Below are 20,828 nucleotides of genomic sequence, written 5' to 3'. Positions count from 1 at the left end.
CTTTCAGATATTTACCCATACTGTCAGTCACTTAACCACACTCACCCATACAGCTACTCACACCCATTTATTTACCTACAGTCACACACACCCTGTCACCCAATCTGCCTCTCAAGGCACCCACTCACTAATACAAGCCCTCACACACCCGCTTACATACCCATTCACACGTCTATACAAGCACTCGCACAACCCTGTACTCACCCATACCAGCATTAAAACACTCGCACACCCACTCACTTTATGAAACACCCACTCAAAACAGCCAGGCAGACACCCATACAGCCAGGCAGACACCCACTCACCAATAGTCACTACACACCCACTTACCCATACAGAACCACTCACACAACCACTAATCCACACAGCCACTGACACCCACTCACCAATACCGCCACTCACAGCATCTGTCACCAACACAACTACTCACACCCACTTATACACCCATATAGCAACACACGCCCATACCCACAAGGATACACAGTCATGCGGTCAACAACATTTTAAAAGTGGTATCCCTCAGTACTTTAACATTAAAAGTACCTCAGTACATGTGTAACAATCACACTCTTACAAAATACTTACACTCACTGGATGGTGTCAGGGATGTCATTTCAGATGTCAGTGATAACACTGACCACGTCATAAGTGATGCAATATGCAAGGTCCTAAGGGCATTACAGGGGCCTAAGTTATTCTTAGCCCAGGTAAAACTATAATGACTAATTTCACTGGTAATGTATCAGTGAAATCTGAGCCCAACTATAAAGTTCCTGAAACATTTGGGAAAGTGATACAGCTCTTTGTCCTCTGTTTCTCAAAGAATAGTTATCTTGGTTAGCGGGAGAAAGAAAATTGAGATCTGTGCTGCCCATATTGCATGTGAAAGCTGTACCCCTGGTGGAAAGATCTTTGTATTTGGCACATACTACATTTGTAGGATTGTTGGGGCCGGCCTCGTGGCGTGGTCCTGTTCCTCCCTCGCTAAGCCGCACGAGGTCCCCTGCACCTCGGGGCTCCTCCATTTTGGATTGTACGTGACTCTGCGCACCAGCCTACGTGACCCCGGCCTCGGTCCCAGCGAGGCCCGACATCAAGGCGCCAACCCCTGGCCAGGGGGGTACCACGTGAACACTTCCCCACTCCCGGCGGAGGGCAGTATCGATGGGACCCCCAACCGTCCTCCCACACCTAGGTGTGATCGCCCCACAGCTCTCTGGGGCCTGGCGCCTCTCCTGCTGGGCGTCTGGCCGCTCCCGAACCGGCCTCTCCGCCCCCCGGGCGCAAGGGTCCGGACATCAAAGGGCTCCAGACCTATATCTAGGGCGACCCTGCAACAAGACGGCAGTTGTATCCCGGAGTCAAGAGCCCTGCTGATCGGATCGCGGCTGACCCTACGGAGAAAGACTCATACTGGAACCACGCTCTGAGCCCTGCTGACTACGTCGCGGCTCCACCGTGCTTAAAGACCTTCACGAACCTTTGGGGCCCTGCTGACGCTGTCGCGGCCCGACCTTGTTGAACTTGCCATCAGAGCCCAGCTGACCTAGTCACGGCTCGACCCAAGCGGAACTACCACCCGAGCCCTGCAGACACAGTCGCGGCTCTCCACGTCCGAGCTGCTTTGAGACCAGCACCTGCCGCTCCGGTCCCCGGAGCCACCTTCGGCCTAACGCAAGGTCTGGCGCAGAGCTCCCCCGTACCAGGCTGGTACTAAGACTGTCCCGCTACCCTGTCCCTACAAAGACATTGAGACTCTCTCTGGATCTCTCGATCCCCCTGTAAATATTTCGAATGTGCTACCATTGATAAAGTACCTAGATAAGCAACTGATACGGAGTCCTGTGTGGTGGTGTTACTGGGCCTAGTACGATCATAGGAGAAGGACCTCTCTCCTAGGAGGCTTCTCAGCGGCACTCTGCTATAAACTTTGCGGTAGGAAGGTGCCCCGGAGTGGTCCTCCCAACCCCCGGTGGTCCTCCCTCCAACAAGGATCTATGGTTCCGCAGTGAACAAAGTGATCTTGTGGACTTACGTTCAGATGTGATTACCTGCAGGGTCTTGTATTCCTTCTTGTCAAAGGCATTCTGACAATCAAACAGTATGTCTAAAATTGTCAAACGTACCTTGGGTTTAGACTTGGTACTTAAGCTCTTCTGAGATAGACATAAGGCCTCATAACTGTGGCATTCTCAATTTGGCGAAAGCTACATACTGAAGAATCCATTACAGCATTTATTAAATTAGCCGAGGCCACCACCTTCATTCAGAATTACATACACTAATATTCAGTCTTCCTGTGAAAACTTAGATAAAGATGCATATGTCACTCTGTAGCGGGAGGTCATATCTGCTACCACCACACACACTCAATGTTTTAGCAGTGGTTGCCGTCAAAGTTGTTACTCACCAAGGAGTCCTATTTACACTCCTTATCTGGGGGTGGGGCGGGGACGACTGTGCATGGGAGTGGCTGTATTCCGTGATCTGTACTGGGCAGCAGCAAGATCAACTGCCTTGTCCGGTTTACAGGTCTAAGTGGAAGCAGTGTCAGTAGGCTTGCATTGCTTCTCAATATGTGCTACTTTAACCATTGTAGTAGGTGGATTCCTCAAACTTTGGTAGGCCTTTCTCTCCAGACAGAATAACAAGCATTTGCAATGCAATAGGTCTCGCATTTATACGAGTTTGAGCTATTGGCATTGTAAATGACAATGCTTTTTATTTGAGTTTGTTTTTTTAAAAACATAAATAAAAGGCACTGTCATTTACAATGCCAATAGCTCAAACTCGTATAACTGCGAGACCTATTGCATTGCAAATGCTTGTTTTCCTATGTGTTTACTTTTGTAAAAGCCCCTTTAAACATGTTAAAAGCTAATGCGCTGGTCCTGCGATTGCTGCAAACGTAAAGAAATAGACAAAAAAAATTATATTTGTTTACTTTTGAAGCAATCACACTACGTTTTAGCTTAACTGCCTTAACATGTTTAAAGGTAAAGCGCGGGAGCCGCAAATAATGTTTTTCTATTTAATTACTGATCCGAGTTCTAACTAAATTGAAACCCAAGTGCAAAAACGTTTTTTTTTAATGAAAACTGGTTTGTAAAGCACCCGCTTTAGCTTACGATGTTTACGCGTAAAGCGCTGGTGCCGCCAATGTAAAAAAAAAAGTTAATAGATAGGAAAAAAGGCACGCGACCGAGTTCAGCAATCGCAAGGAATAAAAGAAAAGCGCGGCCACCATTATTAGTGCTCAGGCGTGCCGTGCTGGTTAAATAAAAAAAAAGTAAGAGTTGGCATGCTTGGAACTTTTGGCTGAAAGTTGCGAGGCGAGTTGTTGACTGCTACTTGAGTAGTGTCGTTAGTGACAAATGTTTGCCCCCATGTAGCAGGCTCCTCCTTGTCTGTGTGCTTTGGGTTGCACGCTGCGCTGCAATGCTCCTTCAAAGGCCTAGACTGCACTTCACACAGCTGTGTGCGTCTCAGTACAAACATCAGAAGTTTCACACCTCCGTGTTTGTCTCCCCACAACATGTGTCCCTCGCCCGTCCCTTTCTTTCTGGAAATCTCTATCACCTTAACACTGTACATTAACCCACTTGGAGATGAGACCTAGAAACTGGACGCAAGATCCCTCTAGGAAATATTGTCCCGATAGACATGAAATCAGCGCCTTGTCAAAAGCAAAGGGATGATTATTATTAGAAAAGATCTCGAACATATTTCCCAGTGTGCATTTTAAGATACATTAGCATGCTGGGTAACCGGAGTCTTGTCGATTTAACACAGCACACTTCACCTAAATATTGTACAGATACAAATTAAAACTTCGGCTAGCTTCAATCTGCCTGTTAATTTGTTTCCTCGCCCACCTCACTCTTGTCTAGGTACTGTGAGGCGGGCGTAGGAACCAGAGAAACAGGCAATGTGTGGCAGGGTCGCCATCGCCCGTGGCGTCTCTGAGAAAGGGATTGAGGTTTAGTTCTAAATAAAACGCACGAATTCGTGCTGCCTTCTGTGCTTTTATTTCACAAGCTAAAGCAGCTGCATGACCACGGATCAAGAATAAATGCGCAGCGAGGCTTTTTATTATTACGAACATTGTGAAGAAAACGCCTGCTGAGAGGTGTCCAATCAGGGTAGTGCTTTATCTCGCAAGCAAAGAGAAAGGCAGCAGCGGATAAATATCGATGTGAAAAATACAGAGCGCGTCGAAATATGAACGCACTTGAAATTCGCAGAAGCCAGTAAATTGTCCCTCCCAGAGTCGGCGAAAAGAAAAGACAAGCGCGCACTGAAGTTGACGAGGAGGGAGTGGGAGGGGGAGTGGGGGCGGAAAGACAAGCGCGCACTGAAGTTGACGAGGAGGGAGTGGGAGGGGGAGTGGGGGCGGGCACAGTGGTGCGGGACATCAAAGGGGCCCCGAAAGTGAAAGAAAACGAGTGCTTTCAGGCTGCCAAATGGTGCGCGCGCCCGGGGCACATGCACTGTAGTTGGAGGCCTGAAAGCACTCGTTTGCACTTCCAAAACGCGCTTACTACAAGTCTCGCCAGAGCAGCGCTAAAGCGCTGTCTCAGGCGAGACCTAAAAAGGGCACTGCTCTTGGAGCCCTATGGAACTTTTCCTTGAAGTCAAAAAGACAACTTGACTTTTCCACAGAGGAAGCAGTGAGACTGAATCTTTGCAATGCCTTCTCAATCAGTGCATGGAATTTGCCAATGTTGTCAGGGTGAAAATCACTAGGAATAGGGTCTGAAATTGCGCTAGCAGGATCTTGAGCTTGGTCATTATCAATCTCCTGATCGATCATCACCTTGGTAATCCAGCTGAATTACTACTTGAACAAAGGAATACGCTACTTACCAGTATGCATCTGTTCTTGGCATGTAGAGCTGCAGATCTACACACTATGCATAGATCGCCATCTGGTGTTGGGCCCGGATGTTTGCACTTGTTTTTGTCTTGGAAAGTCTTTGGAAGTCACGAGGTATGAGACTCCTCCTTTGGTGGATAGTGCGCAATGGGCATCGGCTCCATCCTCAAATTGTTTTTCGCCAGCAGGGAAATGATGGAGCTTTGTAAGAAACAGGAAAGATGCCCATGTATGCTGTATCTAAGTAAGATAATACTGGAACAGATAAAGGTAGCCAGGGAGGCGGGTGAGCGTGTGTAGATCCGCAGCTCAACATGCCAAGAAGAGATGCATACTGGTAAGTAGCATATTCCGTTCGAGGCATATGAGCTGCAGGTTACACACTATGTATAGATTGAATAGCAGTATCCCCTCCTAGCGGCCACCACCAGTATCTGTTGCAGTAGTTTGAAGGCAAATGCTACTTACCAGTATGCATCTGTTCTTGGCATGTAGAACTGCAGATCTACACACTGCATAGATCGCCATCTGGCGTTGGGCCCGGATATTTGCAGTTGTTTTTCCTTCTTGGAAAGCCTTTGGAAGTCACAAGGTATGTAACTCCTTGTTTGGATCATACTGCGCATGGGCTTCGGCTCCATCCTCAGACGTTTTTCACCAGCAGGGAAATGGAGCGTAGTAGTAAGTAGTGAAGATGCCCATGTGTGTTGTATCTAAATAAGATAAAACTGTAACAGATAAAGGCCGCCCGGGGAGGCGGGTGGGAGTGTGTAGCTCTACATGCCAAGAACAGATGCATACTGGTAAGTAGCATTTGCCGTTCGAGGCATATGACCTGCAGATCACACACTGTGCATAGATTATATAGCAGTACTCGCTCCTAGCGGCGACCACCAGTATTCAGGGAATTATTCGTTTGAGGCCTTTTATGGCAGGTACTCTAAAGAGTGACAGATGTTGCCTGTTTTGTAGATCAGCTGCTATGGCTGCAAGGTGCAGTCTAATAGACATGTAGGCTAGATTGCATCTTTGTAGGTGCAATACATAGCCTATGATGTGTTGAATGGACACATCTAAGGGATTGAAGTTATTGTTGTAACAATAAACCACAAAACGTTTCCACTTGGCTGCATTGCAAGCTCTAGTGGTAGGTCGTCTAGCTTCTCTAATGACGTTCATACAGTCTGGGGAAAGATTTAAATAACCGAATTCTAGGATTTCAGGAGCCAGATCGCAAGGTTGAGCTGAGCTGGGTCCAGGTGCCTGATCTCTCCATGGTTCTGGGTTAAGAGGTGTGGAGAGAGGTGTAACTTTTGGTGTGGTACTACAGATAGTTCCAGCAGTGTGGTGTACCAAGGTTGTCTGGCCCAAGTTGGAGCTACTAGGATGAGAGTAAGGGAGTGATAGTTTGCACACCACTAATGGAATGAGTGGGAGGCGGAAAAGCGTACGCAGATTTGCCTGACCAGTTCATCCATATCGCATTGCCTTTGGACAATGGGTGTGGATACCTGGCGGCGAAGCTTGGGCATTTGGCGTTTGTGGGTGGCTAAGAGGTCTATCTGTGGATGCCCCCACATTTGAAAGTACGGGTGAAGAACTTGTGGATGGAGTTCCCACTCGTGGATCTGTTGCGTTCGTCTGCTCAGTAGATCGGCCATAGTGTTTAGGACTCCTGGGACATGTTGGGCTAGGAGAAAGATTTTTTTGGGGGTATGGCCCATCTCCATATGCTCTGTGCTAGCTGCAGAGTGTGTGTGTGCCTCCTTGTTTCTGTATATAGTACATGGCTGTTATGTTGTCCGTGCGGACTAGGATGGCCTTGCCGGATGTGTGTTTGAAATGTCTTTAGTGCTAAGAATATGGCTAGTAGCTCCAGATAGTTGATGTGGAGCAACTTTTGTTGGTGTCCACCTGCCCTGCATGGTGTGATGTAGTAGGTGAGCTCCCCAGCCGGAGAGCAATGTGTCCGCTGTCAGTACTATCTGAGGAACAGGCTCCAGGAACGGTCGCCCTTTGGAAAGGTTTTTGGTGGTCCACCACTGCAGAGAGCGATGGGCACGACCGTCTACCAACACCAGATCTGTCAGTTGACCCTGGGCCTGGTTCCATTGGCGTGCTAAGCACTCTTGGAGAGGCCGCATCTGGAGTCTTGCATGAGGAACTATGAATATGCAAGAGGCCATCATTCATATGAGTTGCATGAACACTCGAGCTGGAAGAGTGTTCCGGTTGAAATTTGGCACGTAGGGCCTGAATGTTTGCTATCCTGGCAGGACTGGGGTAGGCTAGCGCTGTTTAGGTGTCTATAGTGGCACCTAGGTATTGTTTTATGTGGGACGGTTGCAGATGGGACTTAGTGTAGTTTACTGTGAAGCCCAGTTAGTGAAGTAGCTGTATAGTGGCGTGTGTGTGTGTTGTACACACTGGTTGTATGAGCTGGCTTTTATTAGCCAGTCGTCCAGGTATGGGAAGACGTAGATGTGTTGTCTTCACAGATGTGCTGCCACGACTGCTAGGAACTTGGTAAACACTCGCGGTGCTGTGGTGACGCCGAATGGGAGTACTTTGAATTGATAGTGTTGACCGTCCACTACAAACCTGAGCAACTGTGAGCTGTGTGAACTGGAATGTGGAAATGTGCGTCCTTGAGGTCTAGGGTGGCAGGGAAGTCGTTTTGGGAGAGCGGGGGGGGGGGGGGGGGGGGGGGGGGGGGGGAGTACCTGCTGGAGTGTGACCATGTGGAAATGGTCTGAGTGTATATAGTGATTTAGGGGCCTGAGGTCCAGGATGGGCCTTAGAGGGTCATCCCTTTTTGGTATGAGAAAATATAGGGAGTAAACTCCCATATTTTGTTAGTGGGTAGGAACTGGCTCTATCGCACTCTTTTGTAGGAGGGAGATTACCTCCTGCTTCAGAAGTGACGAATGTTCCTGTGACAATGGGCGTTGTTTGGGGGATTGATTTTAGTTTGAGGCAGTAGCCTGACCGAATTATTTGTGTTACCCATTTGTCCGAGGTGATAGTAGTCCAGACATGACGGAAATTGTGGAGTCCGCCCCTGACTGGAGTGGGATGGTCAGGGGAGGGGGGGCGGGTTTGGAAGTGAAGTGAAGTCATTGGGTAGGGGTGGAAGCAGAGCGGGAGGCATTCGTTTTGCCTCTGCCTTTATTGTCGTTACCCCTGTAGCCACCTCTCTGGTAACCCCTAGTGAAGGTGGATTGTGTAGGGGCTTTATAGGAAGTAGAGGCGCTGTCGGAGGAGTAGCCTCTAGAGGCGCTTCGAAAGAAAGAACGGCGAAAGGAGCGCCTAGGAGGGTGTGACTGTAAGGCTCCCATAGACTTTGCCGTATCGGCGTCCTTCATTTTCTCAAGGGCAACGTCAACGTTTGGGCCAAAGACGTTCTTGGTCAAAATGGTGGTTGAGGATGGAAGCCCGCACCTCTCGTTTAAAACCGGAGGTCCGTAGCCAGGCATGCCTACGGAGGAGGACGCTGGTGTTAATTGCCCTAGAGGCGGTGTCGGCAACATAGAGGGCGCAGCGTATGGAGGTGTTGGTTTTACCCTCCTGGATTAGCTCTTTGGCCCCATTCTTGTACTTGTCAGGGAGGTGTTGCATGATGGCTTCTAACTCATCATAATGTGCCCTTGTCATATCGTGCTAAAAGCGCTTGTGTGTTTGCAATGCGCCATATGTTGGCAGCCTGGGATGCAGTTCGCTTGCCAGAGGCATCTAGGAGTTTGGACTCTTTATCAGGTGGTGGTGCCTCGCATGATGCCTGGGAATTTGCAAGTTTCCTTGAAGTGGAGACTACGAGGGAGTCTAGTGGTGCGGGCCCTCTGATGTAGGTGGGGTCTGTAGGGGTGGCCTTATATTTCTTTTCGATGCGAGGGTTGATGACCCTGGCTCTGAAGCATGGGCAGAATGGTAGTGGCCCGGTTGGTGGTATCAAAAGTATCTAGGAGGAGGTCCTCCTCCACGGGGTCTGTATGGAGATCAACTCCGTGGTAGTATGCAGCCCTATGGAGCAGTTGGTTAAACACCATAGTGTCTTCTGGGGGGACGGTCTTGAAGGGTAAAGGTTGTCCTGCGGGACGTTAGGGACGTCTTCGTAGACATAGTCATGATGATGATGTAGTCTCAAAGGAGAGGTAGCAAAGTCTCTACTCTTTGGAGGTGGAGCTGGGGGGGGGGGGGGGTTGGGAGGAGGCTTGTCCAGCAGTCTCTTTTTGTTCCAGAGCATCAAATGTCCAGTTTTAGGTTCTTTAATAAGTATTTTTTGGAGTGGATCGGGCCGAAACAGTTAGTCTGTAAGGGGCCGATCCGTCGGCGCCGAAGGTGTCAGAGCCGTATGTTTTTTAGTCTTGGAGTAATCAGTTCGTTGTTTTGAACCGTCTGGTTTAGAAATGTCTGGTTGTTTCCTCGGTTCCGAGATGACTTTCGGCTTCGAGGTGTGGGTGTCGATGGCTTTGGATTTTTTGCTTGGTTCCGAAGATGGGGTGGGTACCGAGGAGCTAGTGGTTGTCTTCGGCACAGAGTGCTTCGGTGTGGAGCTTGGCGCGGAGGAAGCCATTTTCTTTTTCGGTGCGGAGTGTTTTTCGAGGCTGGCTCGAGCTGCCAGAAGGCTTGATGAGCTTCTTAACAGGGCCCGTAAGCGAGGTATGTGAAGCGGTGTCTTTGGTCGTGCCTAGGCCAGAGGGCAAAGGCGTGACCAAAGCCTTTTTTGATGCCATCGAGGGTGTGGGGGGGGGGGGGGGGGGGGGGGGGGTTCGATGTTAGTACTCACGCCCCCTCTGTGCCGGAGTGATGTCCTCGACATCTGAGTCTGCTTCGGAGGCGCTGACGAGGCCCTCTTCTGTGTGCTGGTCCTCGGGAACATAGACGCCTTCTCCGAAGAGGTCATCGGGGATTGTAGTGGACGCGTGTACCATGGTTCTCCTTGCTCTTCCGTCTCGAATGGTCTTCTTGGACCGGAAGGATTTGCACACCAGACAGTCTCGAGACTCGTGTTCTGGGGAGAGGCAGAGGTTGCACACCTCATGGAGAGCGGTGTGGGGAAATTTGGACCCACATAGAGGACAGTTCTTAAATGGAGTCCTTTCCATCAGCCAGGACTGGAGCCGAGGTAGGCCCGAAGGCCTGCGTCGACGCCTGGAATCGAAGTCTATCGATGAGTCACGTCGAGTGGGAAGATCGCGATCAATACCGCGGAAGGGAAGGATTGCCCGCCGATTAGGAGAACTGTAACCGGAAGCGGTTCATAACCGTAGCGCGAAGAACACATCCGAGCCCGATGGCGGAAAAAAACTGAGGATGGAGCCGAAGCCCATGCGCAGTATGATCCAAACGAGGAGTCACATACCTCGTGACTTCCAAAGACTTTCCAAGAAGAACAACAACTGCAAAACATCTGGGCCAAACATCAGACGGCGATCTATGCACAGTGTGTAATCTGCAGCTCATTTGCTTGGAACTTAGTGACCCACACTAGCTTGTTGTTTAGTTTGCACAGACACAATAGTGTTTGGTGAATGTGTGCGGTGTAGACCATGTAGCTGCTCTGCAGATATCGTCTAAGAGAATGTTCCCTAAAAATGCCATTGAAGCCCCTATCTTTTGTGGAGTGGGCTTTAGGAGGAACAGATAATGTACGTTTTTGCTTTGTGGTAACAAATTTGTATGCATTTGACAATCCACCTAGCTATCCCAGATTTTGATATACGAGTTGCCCCTGTGTGGTGGTGAGAAATACACAAAGAGTTATTTGGTCTTACGAAAAGGTTGTGTTCTCTCTATGTAGTACAGCAGTGCACTGTTGACATCTAAGGAGTGAAGAGCTCTTTCTGCGACTGTTTGTGGCTGCGAGAAGAATACGGGCAGCTCCACAGATTGAGGTGGAAGGGAGAAATTAGTTTAGGGAGGAATTTAGGATTAGTTTGGAGAACAACCTTATGATGCATCTGCAGAAAGGGTTCCCAAATGGTTAGTGCTTGTAGTTCGCCAACTCTTCGTAGAGAAGTAATGGCTACTAGGAAAACAGTTTTCCATGTTAAGAATTGTAGCTCACATTTATGTAGAGGTTCAAATGGAGGCCCCATTAGTCTTGTGAGAACGATGTTTAAATTCCACACAGGTGAAGGTGGTACCCTGGGGGGGAATTATTCTTTTGAGTCCCTCCATAAAGGCGTTTATGGCAGGTACTCTGAAAAGTGATAGATGTTGTCTATTTTGTAGATCTGCTGCTATGGCAGCAAGATGCAGTCTGATAGACGTGTAGGCCAAGTTGCATCTTTGGAGGTGTAGTAAGTAGCCTATGGTGTGTTGGTTAGACACATCTAGGGGATCAGTGTTATGACAGTATATTACAAATAGTTTCCACTTGGCTGCATAGTATGCTCTAGTGGTAGGCTGTCTAGCTTCTTTAATGACGTTCATACAGTCAGGAGGAAGGTGAAGGTAACAGTTCTAGGACTTTAGCAGCCAGATCACTAGGTTGAGCTGGGTCTGGGTGTTGGATCTCTCCATGGTTCTGGGTTAAGAGGCGTGGAGAGAGGTGTAATTTTTGGTGCATAACTACGGAGAGCTCCAGCAATGTGGTGTACCATGGTTGTCTGGCCCAAGTTGGAGCAAGTAAGATGAGAGATAAGGAGTGTTGCTGTAGTTTGCACACCACTAGTGGAATGAGTGGGAGAAGCGGAAAAGCGTACGCAAATCTGTCTGACCAGTTCATCCATATCGCATTGCCTTTGGACAATGGGTGAGGATACCTGGCGGCGAAGTTTGGGCATTTGGGGTTTTCTTGGGTGGCGAAGAAGTCCATCTGTGAAGAGCTTGTATGCTTGCTATCCTGGCGGGACTGGGATAGGCCAGCGCCCGAGGTGTCTATTGTGGCACCAAGGTATTGTTGCGCGTGACGGTTGCAGCTAGGACTTGGCGTGGTTTATTGTGAATTATTTGTTGCACCCACCTGTCTGAAGTGAGGTTTGCCCGGGCAAGGAGGTATTGGTGGAGTCTTCCCCGACTGGAGTGGAATGGTCTGGGGAAGTGGAGGGAAGTCATGGGGTGGGGGCGGAGGCAGAGCAGGAGTTGTTTTTGCCTCTGCCTTTGCTGTTCCCCCTGTAACCACCCCTTTGGTAACCTTTAGTAAAGGTGGATTGGTTGGGAGCCTTGTAAGAAGTTGGGAGCCTTGTAAGAAGTGGAGGGGCTATCAGAGGAGTAGCCTCTATGGGTGCTTCTGAAGGATGAGCGACGAAAGGCTCCCATAGATTTGGCTGCGTCTGTATCCTTTAATTTTCTCAAGTGATACGTCCACATTGGGGCCAAATAGGTGTTGCTCAACGAATGGCTGATTGAGTATGGAACTCTGGACTTCAGGTTTAAAACCTGAGATGCGTAACCAGGCATGCCTACGCAAAAGGACACTGGTTTTATTGCCCTTGAGGCGGTATCTGCTACATCTAAGGCACAGCGGCTGGAGGTATTAGTGATGGTTTTACCTCCCTGTATGAGTTCATTGGCCCTGTTCCTATACCTGTCAGGGAGGTGCTGCATTATGGACTCAAGTTAATCATAATATGCCCTGTCATACCTGGCTAACAGCGCTTGGGTATTAGCAATGCGCCATATGTTTGCTGCCTGGGACGCTGTGCATTTGCCAGAGGCGTCCAGGAGTTTAGATTCCTTAACTGGTAGTGGTGGTGAGTCACCTGATGTTTGGGAATGGTCTCTCTTCCTTGCATTAGAGACTACCAAGGAGTCTAGTGGTGCGGGGCCTTTAATGTATACTGGATCAGTAGGAGCAGCCTTATACCTTTTTCTATTCTCGGGTGGATGACTCGAGCCCTGACTGGGTCTTTAAAGATCTCTGGTGCATGCTTAATGACCCCTTTAAGCATGGGTAAAATGGAGGTGGACCTTTGAGTGGTGTTGAAAGTGTCCATGAGAAAATCTTCTTCTACTGGGTCTGTATGAAGGGCAACCCCGTGGTACTGGGCAGCTCTGTGAAGGAGCTAGTTGAAGCCGATATTGTCCTCTGGAGGGGGAGGCCTGGAGGGATAGATGACATCTTGTGGGGTGTAAGGGACGTCTGGGACACTAATCACCCCAGGGGTTTGAGGAGCCAGTAGGGGTAGGGTCCCCAAGGGGGGGTTGATCGTCCGCACCTCCCCCTGCATCGTCTGAGGTGTTGTCATCTACTGGGTTCGGAGATGGTGTAGGAGAGTGGTGGGGAGGAGGAAGAGGAGGAGAAGGGATCCTTAATGGAGAGGTAGCAAAGTCTTTTTCGGTGGTAGTGCCGGCGTTTCTAGGGGTCTTTTCTTGATGCTAAGCATTAAGTGACCAGCCTTAGGATCCTTCAAAAGTCTTTTGGGTAGGATCTGGACGAAACAGTTCTTCTGTGGGAGGCAGATCATTCTGAAATCGACGGCTTTGGTGCCGTAAGCTTTTTCGGCGCAGACTCGGTAGCGGTTCTAGGTTTGGAACGGTGCAGTTTTGCAGTGTCTTTATCCGAGGGAACCTGTTTGGGGTTCCGAGGTCTTTGGCTTCGAAGAATGGGAGTCGGGGCCCTTTGGTGGTTGTTTTTTGGTCGGCTCCGAGGGGGTTGTCGGTGCCGAGGAACCGGTGCTTGCCTTTGGCGAGTGCTTAGATGTCGAAGCAGCGGTCGGCGTGGATGAGAAGGACGTCCTTTCAGTGCCAGAGTATGTTTTTCCGCACAGAGTGTAGGCTGACTCGAGCCAGAGTCACCTAAAGGCTTAGTAGGCTTCTTTACCGGGCCCGAAGGCAGGGCATGGGAAGCAGTGTCTTAGTGTGCACCTGGGCCCAAAGGTAAAGGTAGTTCGGAAGCCTTTTTTCATAGTTTCGAGTGGGGTTTGGGTCGGGGTCGACGTCTGTACTCACGGCCCTCTGAGCTGGAGTGATGTCCTCGACATCGGAGTCATCTGCTTCGGAGGCGCGGATGGCTTCTTCGACCAGACCTAGCTCCGGAACATAGACACCTTCTTGGAAGATGTCGGGGGATGACGAGCGAGCCATTGCTCTTCTAGCTAGGTCGGTCCCGGATAGTCTTCTTGGAGCGGAAGGAGACGCAAGCTGGACAGTCTATGGCCTTGTGCTCCAGTGAGAGGCAGAGGTTACACACCTCATGCAGGTCAGTGTGGGGAAACTTCGACCCACATAGAGGACACTTTTTGAATGGCGTCCTTTCCATGAGCCGGAGAGGAGGCCCAGGTAGGCCCGAAAGCCGTCGACAACCGGAATCGAAGACTTCGAAGTTGAAGGGTCACGTGGATTGGAAAACGATCGAAATAATACCGTCGAGAAAGGAAGGATTGCGCGTCGAAAGAGAAAACCCGTTAACGGTTCCAAACTGGAACGCAAGAACACATCCTAGCCCGATGGCGAAAAAAAAAACCAATGTGAGGATGGAGCCGAAGCCCATGCGCACTATGATCCAAAGGAGGAGTCGCATATCTCATGACTTCCAAAGACTTTCCAAGACAAAAACAGGTGCAAACATATGGGCGGCCCAACACCAGATGGTGATCTATGCATAGTGTGTAATCTGCAGCTCATATACCTCGAACACTAATTATTATCGCCATCAATACCCCGATGAAGTGCTCTACTGTGAAATTTGCAGAGGAGTGGGTAGTGCAAACTTTGGGGGTTGAACAGGTGGAATTTGTTGTGACGTAGGAGTCTAAGGAATAGGCTGCAAAGCAGACACTAATTCCTTATACAATTACTGTTGAGACACTAGTGGCAATATTCAGTCAATGTCCTACATCATGCCCTGCAAGATGGCCAGCAATTCTAGAGGTACCTGCACCACAGGCATTATAGGTGAATCAGCGTGTTGGTCCTGGTAGTAATGCAATCCTACTAGAGGCTTTGGTGCCTAGCACTTATGCTAGACCACATGCAATTTTTCCTCCCTCCTGTAGAGGCATAACTGCTTTGGCAATTTTATTAGTCTTCAGAGGACACTACATACAATTGCTGCAGAAAGTGACATGGTAAGAGCTAGAGAGATGCAAGTAATCTCTCATCCACCAAATAATTGATGAATAAGCAGTCAACAACTATAAATCCACCACAGGAAAGTTAATGTGCTGATGAGGTATTAGTCAACAGCTGAGCTACAGAGCTCTGGGTGACTGCTTGCTATCAGATGCTGCTGCACACGAAGGATGTTTCTTCGTCAATAGCAGGCTCGTCAGCCGTTCCCTGATTTACAATGCTGCTAGATGCATACTATACAAATACAGGTCCTACAAAAACAAGCAGCATAATGCCTTTTATTTTTACAGCCACTAAAAACCCATTGCAGCGGCTCAATTGCTCTTAAAGCTGAAGAATGTCATAGCATGCAGGATGATTTTAATTGAAGAATCCACAGCACATCAAATTCAACCATCATATTTTGAAAGCCAATGGCGAGAAGCAGATTATAGAGTTTAATAAGTTATGGCGGTACAATTGAAGCTCACACTTCCTGTCATCTATTTTTATATTCCAAATTACTTCTCTGAAAACTATTACATGCTTAAAAAAAAAAAAATTTAAAAGGCGCATCTTCAAGCATACTTACACTGACAGTTTCCTTCTGTAAGCAACAAAATGAACATCTGTCATCCATACACCAGTCAGTCAACTCGTCTGGTTCACAGTCTAAAAGAAATTAAAAAAGGTTATTAAGTTCCAACCGGCAGACATTTGCACAACATTGCTAGATAGGGTACCTGGAACAGGTCTCAAAAACTACCTCAATTCTGGGAATATGAATACCAGATCTAGGCATGTCTGGTTAAACAAATATTTAAATCGGCACTTTTTTGTCCATTGTAAGTCATCTTATTACTTCTGGTCATTTTTCCTGACGAATACTGATAACCCATCTTCCAAGTCGTTGATTAACTGAGCTGGGATTATGAGGTGATGCTGGAAAGAACAGTTAGGCTTTAGGAATGCCAAGGGCACATTTAGAGTTAAAGAAAAATCAGTTGTAAGCTTTCAGGATAGGTTAGGACATTCAGGTACTTTCCAGCAACGGATGGAAGTAGCATGTTTCACAGGTAACAAATAAGCATTGCAATGCAATGAAATTAGTAAATGTGTGAGGCAGAGCTCAGAATGAAAAGGTCCCCTAACAAATAGCAAATACATTCAGTGGAGCGCTTAAATAGATCATGAGAGCATAACCTATAAATTGTCGCACAGTGCATGGGGAGAAGACTGGAGATGTGAAGGCACAATATTGTAAATAGTTTTCCTGCTTGCAAGTATTATGAAAAAGGACCATCTCTGATTTCATATGTGGGACAGAGTTTCAACAACCTCTACATTCTGTAAAAACAGTAGGATGTAACAAAATGACAGACTGGAAAGATGATAAAGTAGAAGTATGACATTCTGCAAAACCAAAACAGACAAGTTGTTGCTCTGGTTCTGAGGAAGACACTGAGAATTTTTTAGTAAACTCCGATATTTCATCACACCTCATGCCAATCAATCTAAAAATGAGGCAGAGTACATAATTGAGAAGTGAAACTTGTGCGACACCTTATTCCTTCAGGCAGAATAGATCACAAAAAAAAAATTGGTTTGTTGTAAACTAACAATTCTAAGGCAAGGAGGAATCCATGATGTAAAGAGAATATTGACCGCATGAAAGAAAAGATCACCTTTAATCCCTGACAAACAGGCAACTGACATTCTCCAGAGTACTATGTTAATTTCGTCCAAGAGTGCAGACAGTGGACATCCAGGCAGCAGAAATACAAAGATGCTCCCACCTCTCAAAGAAAGAAGGGACAGCCCTCAAACTCCTAGCTTGGGAATGTGCCACTAGTAGAGTGTCCTTACAAACTCAGCTGTGCAAAAAAGAAAAAAAAAAAAAAAAGAAAAAAAAAAAAAAAATTAAAAACGAAAAAAACGGGCAGCTATATAAACAGCTCATGAGTAAAAACTAAAATTTTGTAAAGTAAATGGTGTTAAGAAGGAAATGGACGTTTTGATGGGTGGCGACATTCAATATACAAGATGCTATATCAAAACAAGTTACTTACCATAGTTAAAATCTTTTCTGGTAGACTAATTGCAGATTCCTCACCTTGAAAATTTCCAGCAAGTGCAGGACTGGATCTGGGTAGCTTAAAGCAATTCACACTGGCAGCAAAGGGCACTGCATCAGGTCAGTCGCTTATGGATGTAACTTCAGGACCACTAGAAGGCCGCCACCGCCGCGCACTGACATCAGTTTCCTTCAGATCTCGGTCAGCGCGTATGGCCACAATAACCGCGCTGGAAGTCAAGATATGATCAGTGGAGGTAACCATGCTCTCCCCAGAACAAGATGGATTTAGGGCAGGCCTCTTTACGATTGCCCAAGCACGGACAAATATGCTACCAGTAAGAAGGATTCTCTTCATGCGGCCTTTTCGGACTTTTCACAAGCTTACGATTTTTGTCCAAAAGATATTTCTCTGGGAAGAGCTTAGAAACTTGGTCATGAATACTGAACTGTCAATTTACTTTCAAATCAGTACCACACCTCAACTTCTATTCAATATGGCAAATCAAGATAACTCTCCAGGAGATTTCAGACAAACAGTAGAGCAAATCAACAATGCTGGATAGTACCAGTACTAATAGACATGTGTGTCAAGAACCTCCTGGAGCTATTGAGAGACAAATTAGTACATTTCCAAAATGAAGGAATCCAAATTCAGGTTCTACTGTATGCTCATGAATAACTTGTATTGGCAAGACGTGGAAAACCTTGCAGCTGTAAATAGATCAAATGGCGATATTCTGCAAGAACTACGGGAAAAGAAATCCAACACATACACACCCCAATCTCTAGGAATCGCAACATATGACAAATGTGAGGGGCCCAAACACCTTTCAAGACCAAAGTGGAGAAAATGGTGAACAATTATTAAAAAATGGCCCTCTGAAGGGTCACCCAAAACCTTTTGCTGAACTGTTTGTTGGCCTTAGGACTATGAGCACTTCACCACTGCTAACCAGTGTTAAATTGCATGCGCTTCTTCCCTAAACATGACATTGTTGTGTACCTGACTGGCATATTGGATGTACTGGTAAATACCTTGTAAAGTGGTATACCAAATACCCAGTGCCTGTACTTCAAATGCTGTTAGTGGGCCTGCAGCACTAATTGTGCCACCCACATAAGTAGCCTTTCAAACCAGTCTCAGGCCTGCCACTGCAGTGCCTGTATTTGCAGTGGACTGCCACAGCATTTGAAACTTGTGGAGCCTTTAACTCCTTTTATTACATATAAGTCACCCCTAAGGTAGGCCCCAATTAACCCTACGGGTAGGGTATCAAGTAAGCAGAAGGCAGGACGTGTGTTTAATCTTTACATGTTCTGGTAGTGTAGTGCAAAAAAAACAAATTTGGATTTCACTACTGTGAGGCCTACTCCTCTTAGTCTAGCACTGAGAATTCCTTAATACACTTCCAAGCTGTAATTCCTGATCAGAGGAGCAGTTTTTCATGTTTTAGATCTTTGGAATGGTAATGATAAATTCCTTACTGGTGAAGTTGGGTTCAACATGGTTTTAGAAATGCCACTTTTAGAAAGGGAGCATATCTCTGCACTTACAGCTCTGTGAGCCTGAAAGCCGGTCGCCAACAAACATTTGGACCTGGTGAAATTTACACTTTGTGCATTCTTTAGAAAGCCACAACACAGCAAGGATAGGTGTGTCCGAGTACCCATCTACATACATCTGCATTTGGATAGCCTTGCCTAGGCAGGATGACTGGGAGGGGCTAACACTTAAATAGGGCGCGTCTTGTCCACACTGCATACCTCAGCCAACAAGGAATCCCATTTCTAACAATGATATACTATGATTCACAAACTGATATGCTAATAGAACACACTTCGATGAAAGACATCCACCAATCAAAATGTGCAGCAAAAATAAAAAGCCTTAGAGAGTTACAGAACTATAGTGCCTTAGTAGGTGATTCCATAAAGCACAGATACAGAACAAGGGAAGCTGTGGCGGGATCACTAGTGCTTCCTACTTCAATTCCATTAGTTGCCCCAGAAGCACGGTGTCAGTGAAGCACTCCGAACTAGGAAGAAAAAGACCAACTAGGGTAAGGCAAGAAAGAAAAAAGAAACAGCCTGCGGCCAGTGAGGTGACCAACTGGTCAAATCAATTGTACATCTGCTACTGTTAAAGCATCTAGGACAGGGGGTATCCAACATTTTCTAAAATAGGACCCATCAATGAAAATAGTCCAGTATTACTAATTGCTTTGACAAATGTTGCAGTAGTGACCACATCAAATATTATCACAATAAAGACCACACCTTTCATGATTTACGAGCAGTTATCACCCAGATGTATGCCACAATATCAGGTGTCAAAACAGTGTCATGCTACAATGTATCCAGAATCTCTTTTCAAACAATCGCATGAAAGTACTATGTAGGCAAGTATAGGTTTACAGTTATTAACTCCAGATCCATGTACATTGAAGATCTGCAATATGAATAGATGTGGAGTTAAGGTGATAAATAAAATGTAACTTACCTGTACTTACCATCATGATATTGTGGTAATCTATATTCTAGACATTCTGAATTACGTACTTTGCTGCACTACAAGGAGCTACTTCCGGGGTACTGGCAACATACCAGTAGCTCCCGATCCACCTGTGGTCTACAGTAAAGTTTATGGGAAAATTCTTATAGCGATCAGAATAGGAAAAACAAGACCCAACATATTTTCTACGATCAGAGTGGTTTGTGAATGTATCAAAAGCAGTGGGCATCTTAAAATGAAAATATGAATGTACGGCAAGGAAATGGAGGTACAAGAGGTGGACCTGATTAAATTCCAGCTGTGTCAAACAATCCCCCAAATCGATCACACAAAAATGGTTAGATAAGGATTGTTTTGTGGCTCTTTCAAGCCTCAACTAAATTGGATACCCAATGCATGGCAAGAACAAACTTCAATGAAAGACTAAAGAGGATCTGTGGAATGACAAGTCCTGCAAGGCTTTCAACCCTCAATTCTCCTGAACCCCTCGGAGAAGAACCCAAAAAATATTTTTCCTGCTCTCCTCTACCTCTTGGATTTTTCTACTCTTCCTTACTTTTTTGATATCACCGCAAGTGTTTGAATATGCTTTCCCGAAGTATATTCTGGTTATGCAAAAGCCAGTTTACAACAAGCACTGACAATACCAAAAGGTCGCGCCATATAGTGGAGTTTAGTGTGTAGATAGCAGTAAAGATTACCGTTAGGATAGAGAGCGGTTGTATAGAGTATAGTGGTGTGCAAAATAGATTTGTAGTGACAGACCAGATCTTTTCGCATTTGTGAAAGTTAGAGCTCTCGGCAGTGTAAATTACATTATTTTTTACAAGTTGAGTCTAGAGGACCAAGCATGAGGAATTGCCACTGGGATGAGAGACCGTTAAAGTACTGCCCAGAGGACTCAGAATGCGGAATTACCAACGAGACGAGAGAAGCAGGAAGCAGCACCATCAACAGGACTAAGAATGAGGAAATACAGTTGGGAACAGACAGCAGCAGCACTGCCTAGCAGACCAAGAATGCGGAATTAACACTGGGACCAGAGAAGCACCATGCCTCGCAGAGCAATGCATGCGCGCTACTAGGCTCGACCTAAAAAAGAACCCAGAAGAGTGAAATAAAGGGGCAGAAACTGTCCGAGAAGGTACATCTGTGGTCATCCTTAGGTGTTCACAACATTGAAAGCTGTGTTCTAGTATGTTGCTGCTTGCAAATTGGTTCCCAGGCAATTTTCTTGGAAGCCGCTGCAAATCGATGTTTATTCCTGACAAAGTAGAAATAACAAATTGTTAGAATCCGGGTTCTCTGGTTGGCACAGGTAGGTACTTGTGACAAGCAGAGAACCTTTCCTCTAGTCAGGGTAAGGG

At 46.8% G+C, this 20,828-nt stretch overlaps 1 protein-coding gene across 4 annotated transcripts in view; it reads right to left on the bottom strand.

Moving 5' to 3' along the window:
- LCORL (ligand dependent nuclear receptor corepressor like) overlaps nt 1-20,828 on the bottom strand; it is a 605,370-nt gene that overhangs the window by 536,831 nt on the left and 47,711 nt on the right. For all 4 annotated transcript variants that reach the window (XM_085642364.1, XM_085642362.1, XM_085642363.1 and 1 more), the window contains one exon: nt 15,465-15,544. In XM_085642364.1, coding sequence (XP_085498490.1) covers nt 15,465-15,544 — 80 coding nt within the window. The remainder of the gene's footprint in view (nt 1-15,464; nt 15,545-20,828) is intronic.

The sequence above is a fragment of the Triturus cristatus genome, chromosome 2_2, assembly GCF_964204655.1.
Source record: "Triturus cristatus chromosome 2_2, aTriCri1.1, whole genome shotgun sequence".
Classification (NCBI taxonomy): domain Eukaryota; kingdom Metazoa; phylum Chordata; class Amphibia; order Caudata; family Salamandridae; genus Triturus; species Triturus cristatus.
The sequence above is the reverse complement of the archived record's forward strand: the minus strand, read 5'-3'. Positions and strand labels throughout refer to the sequence as shown.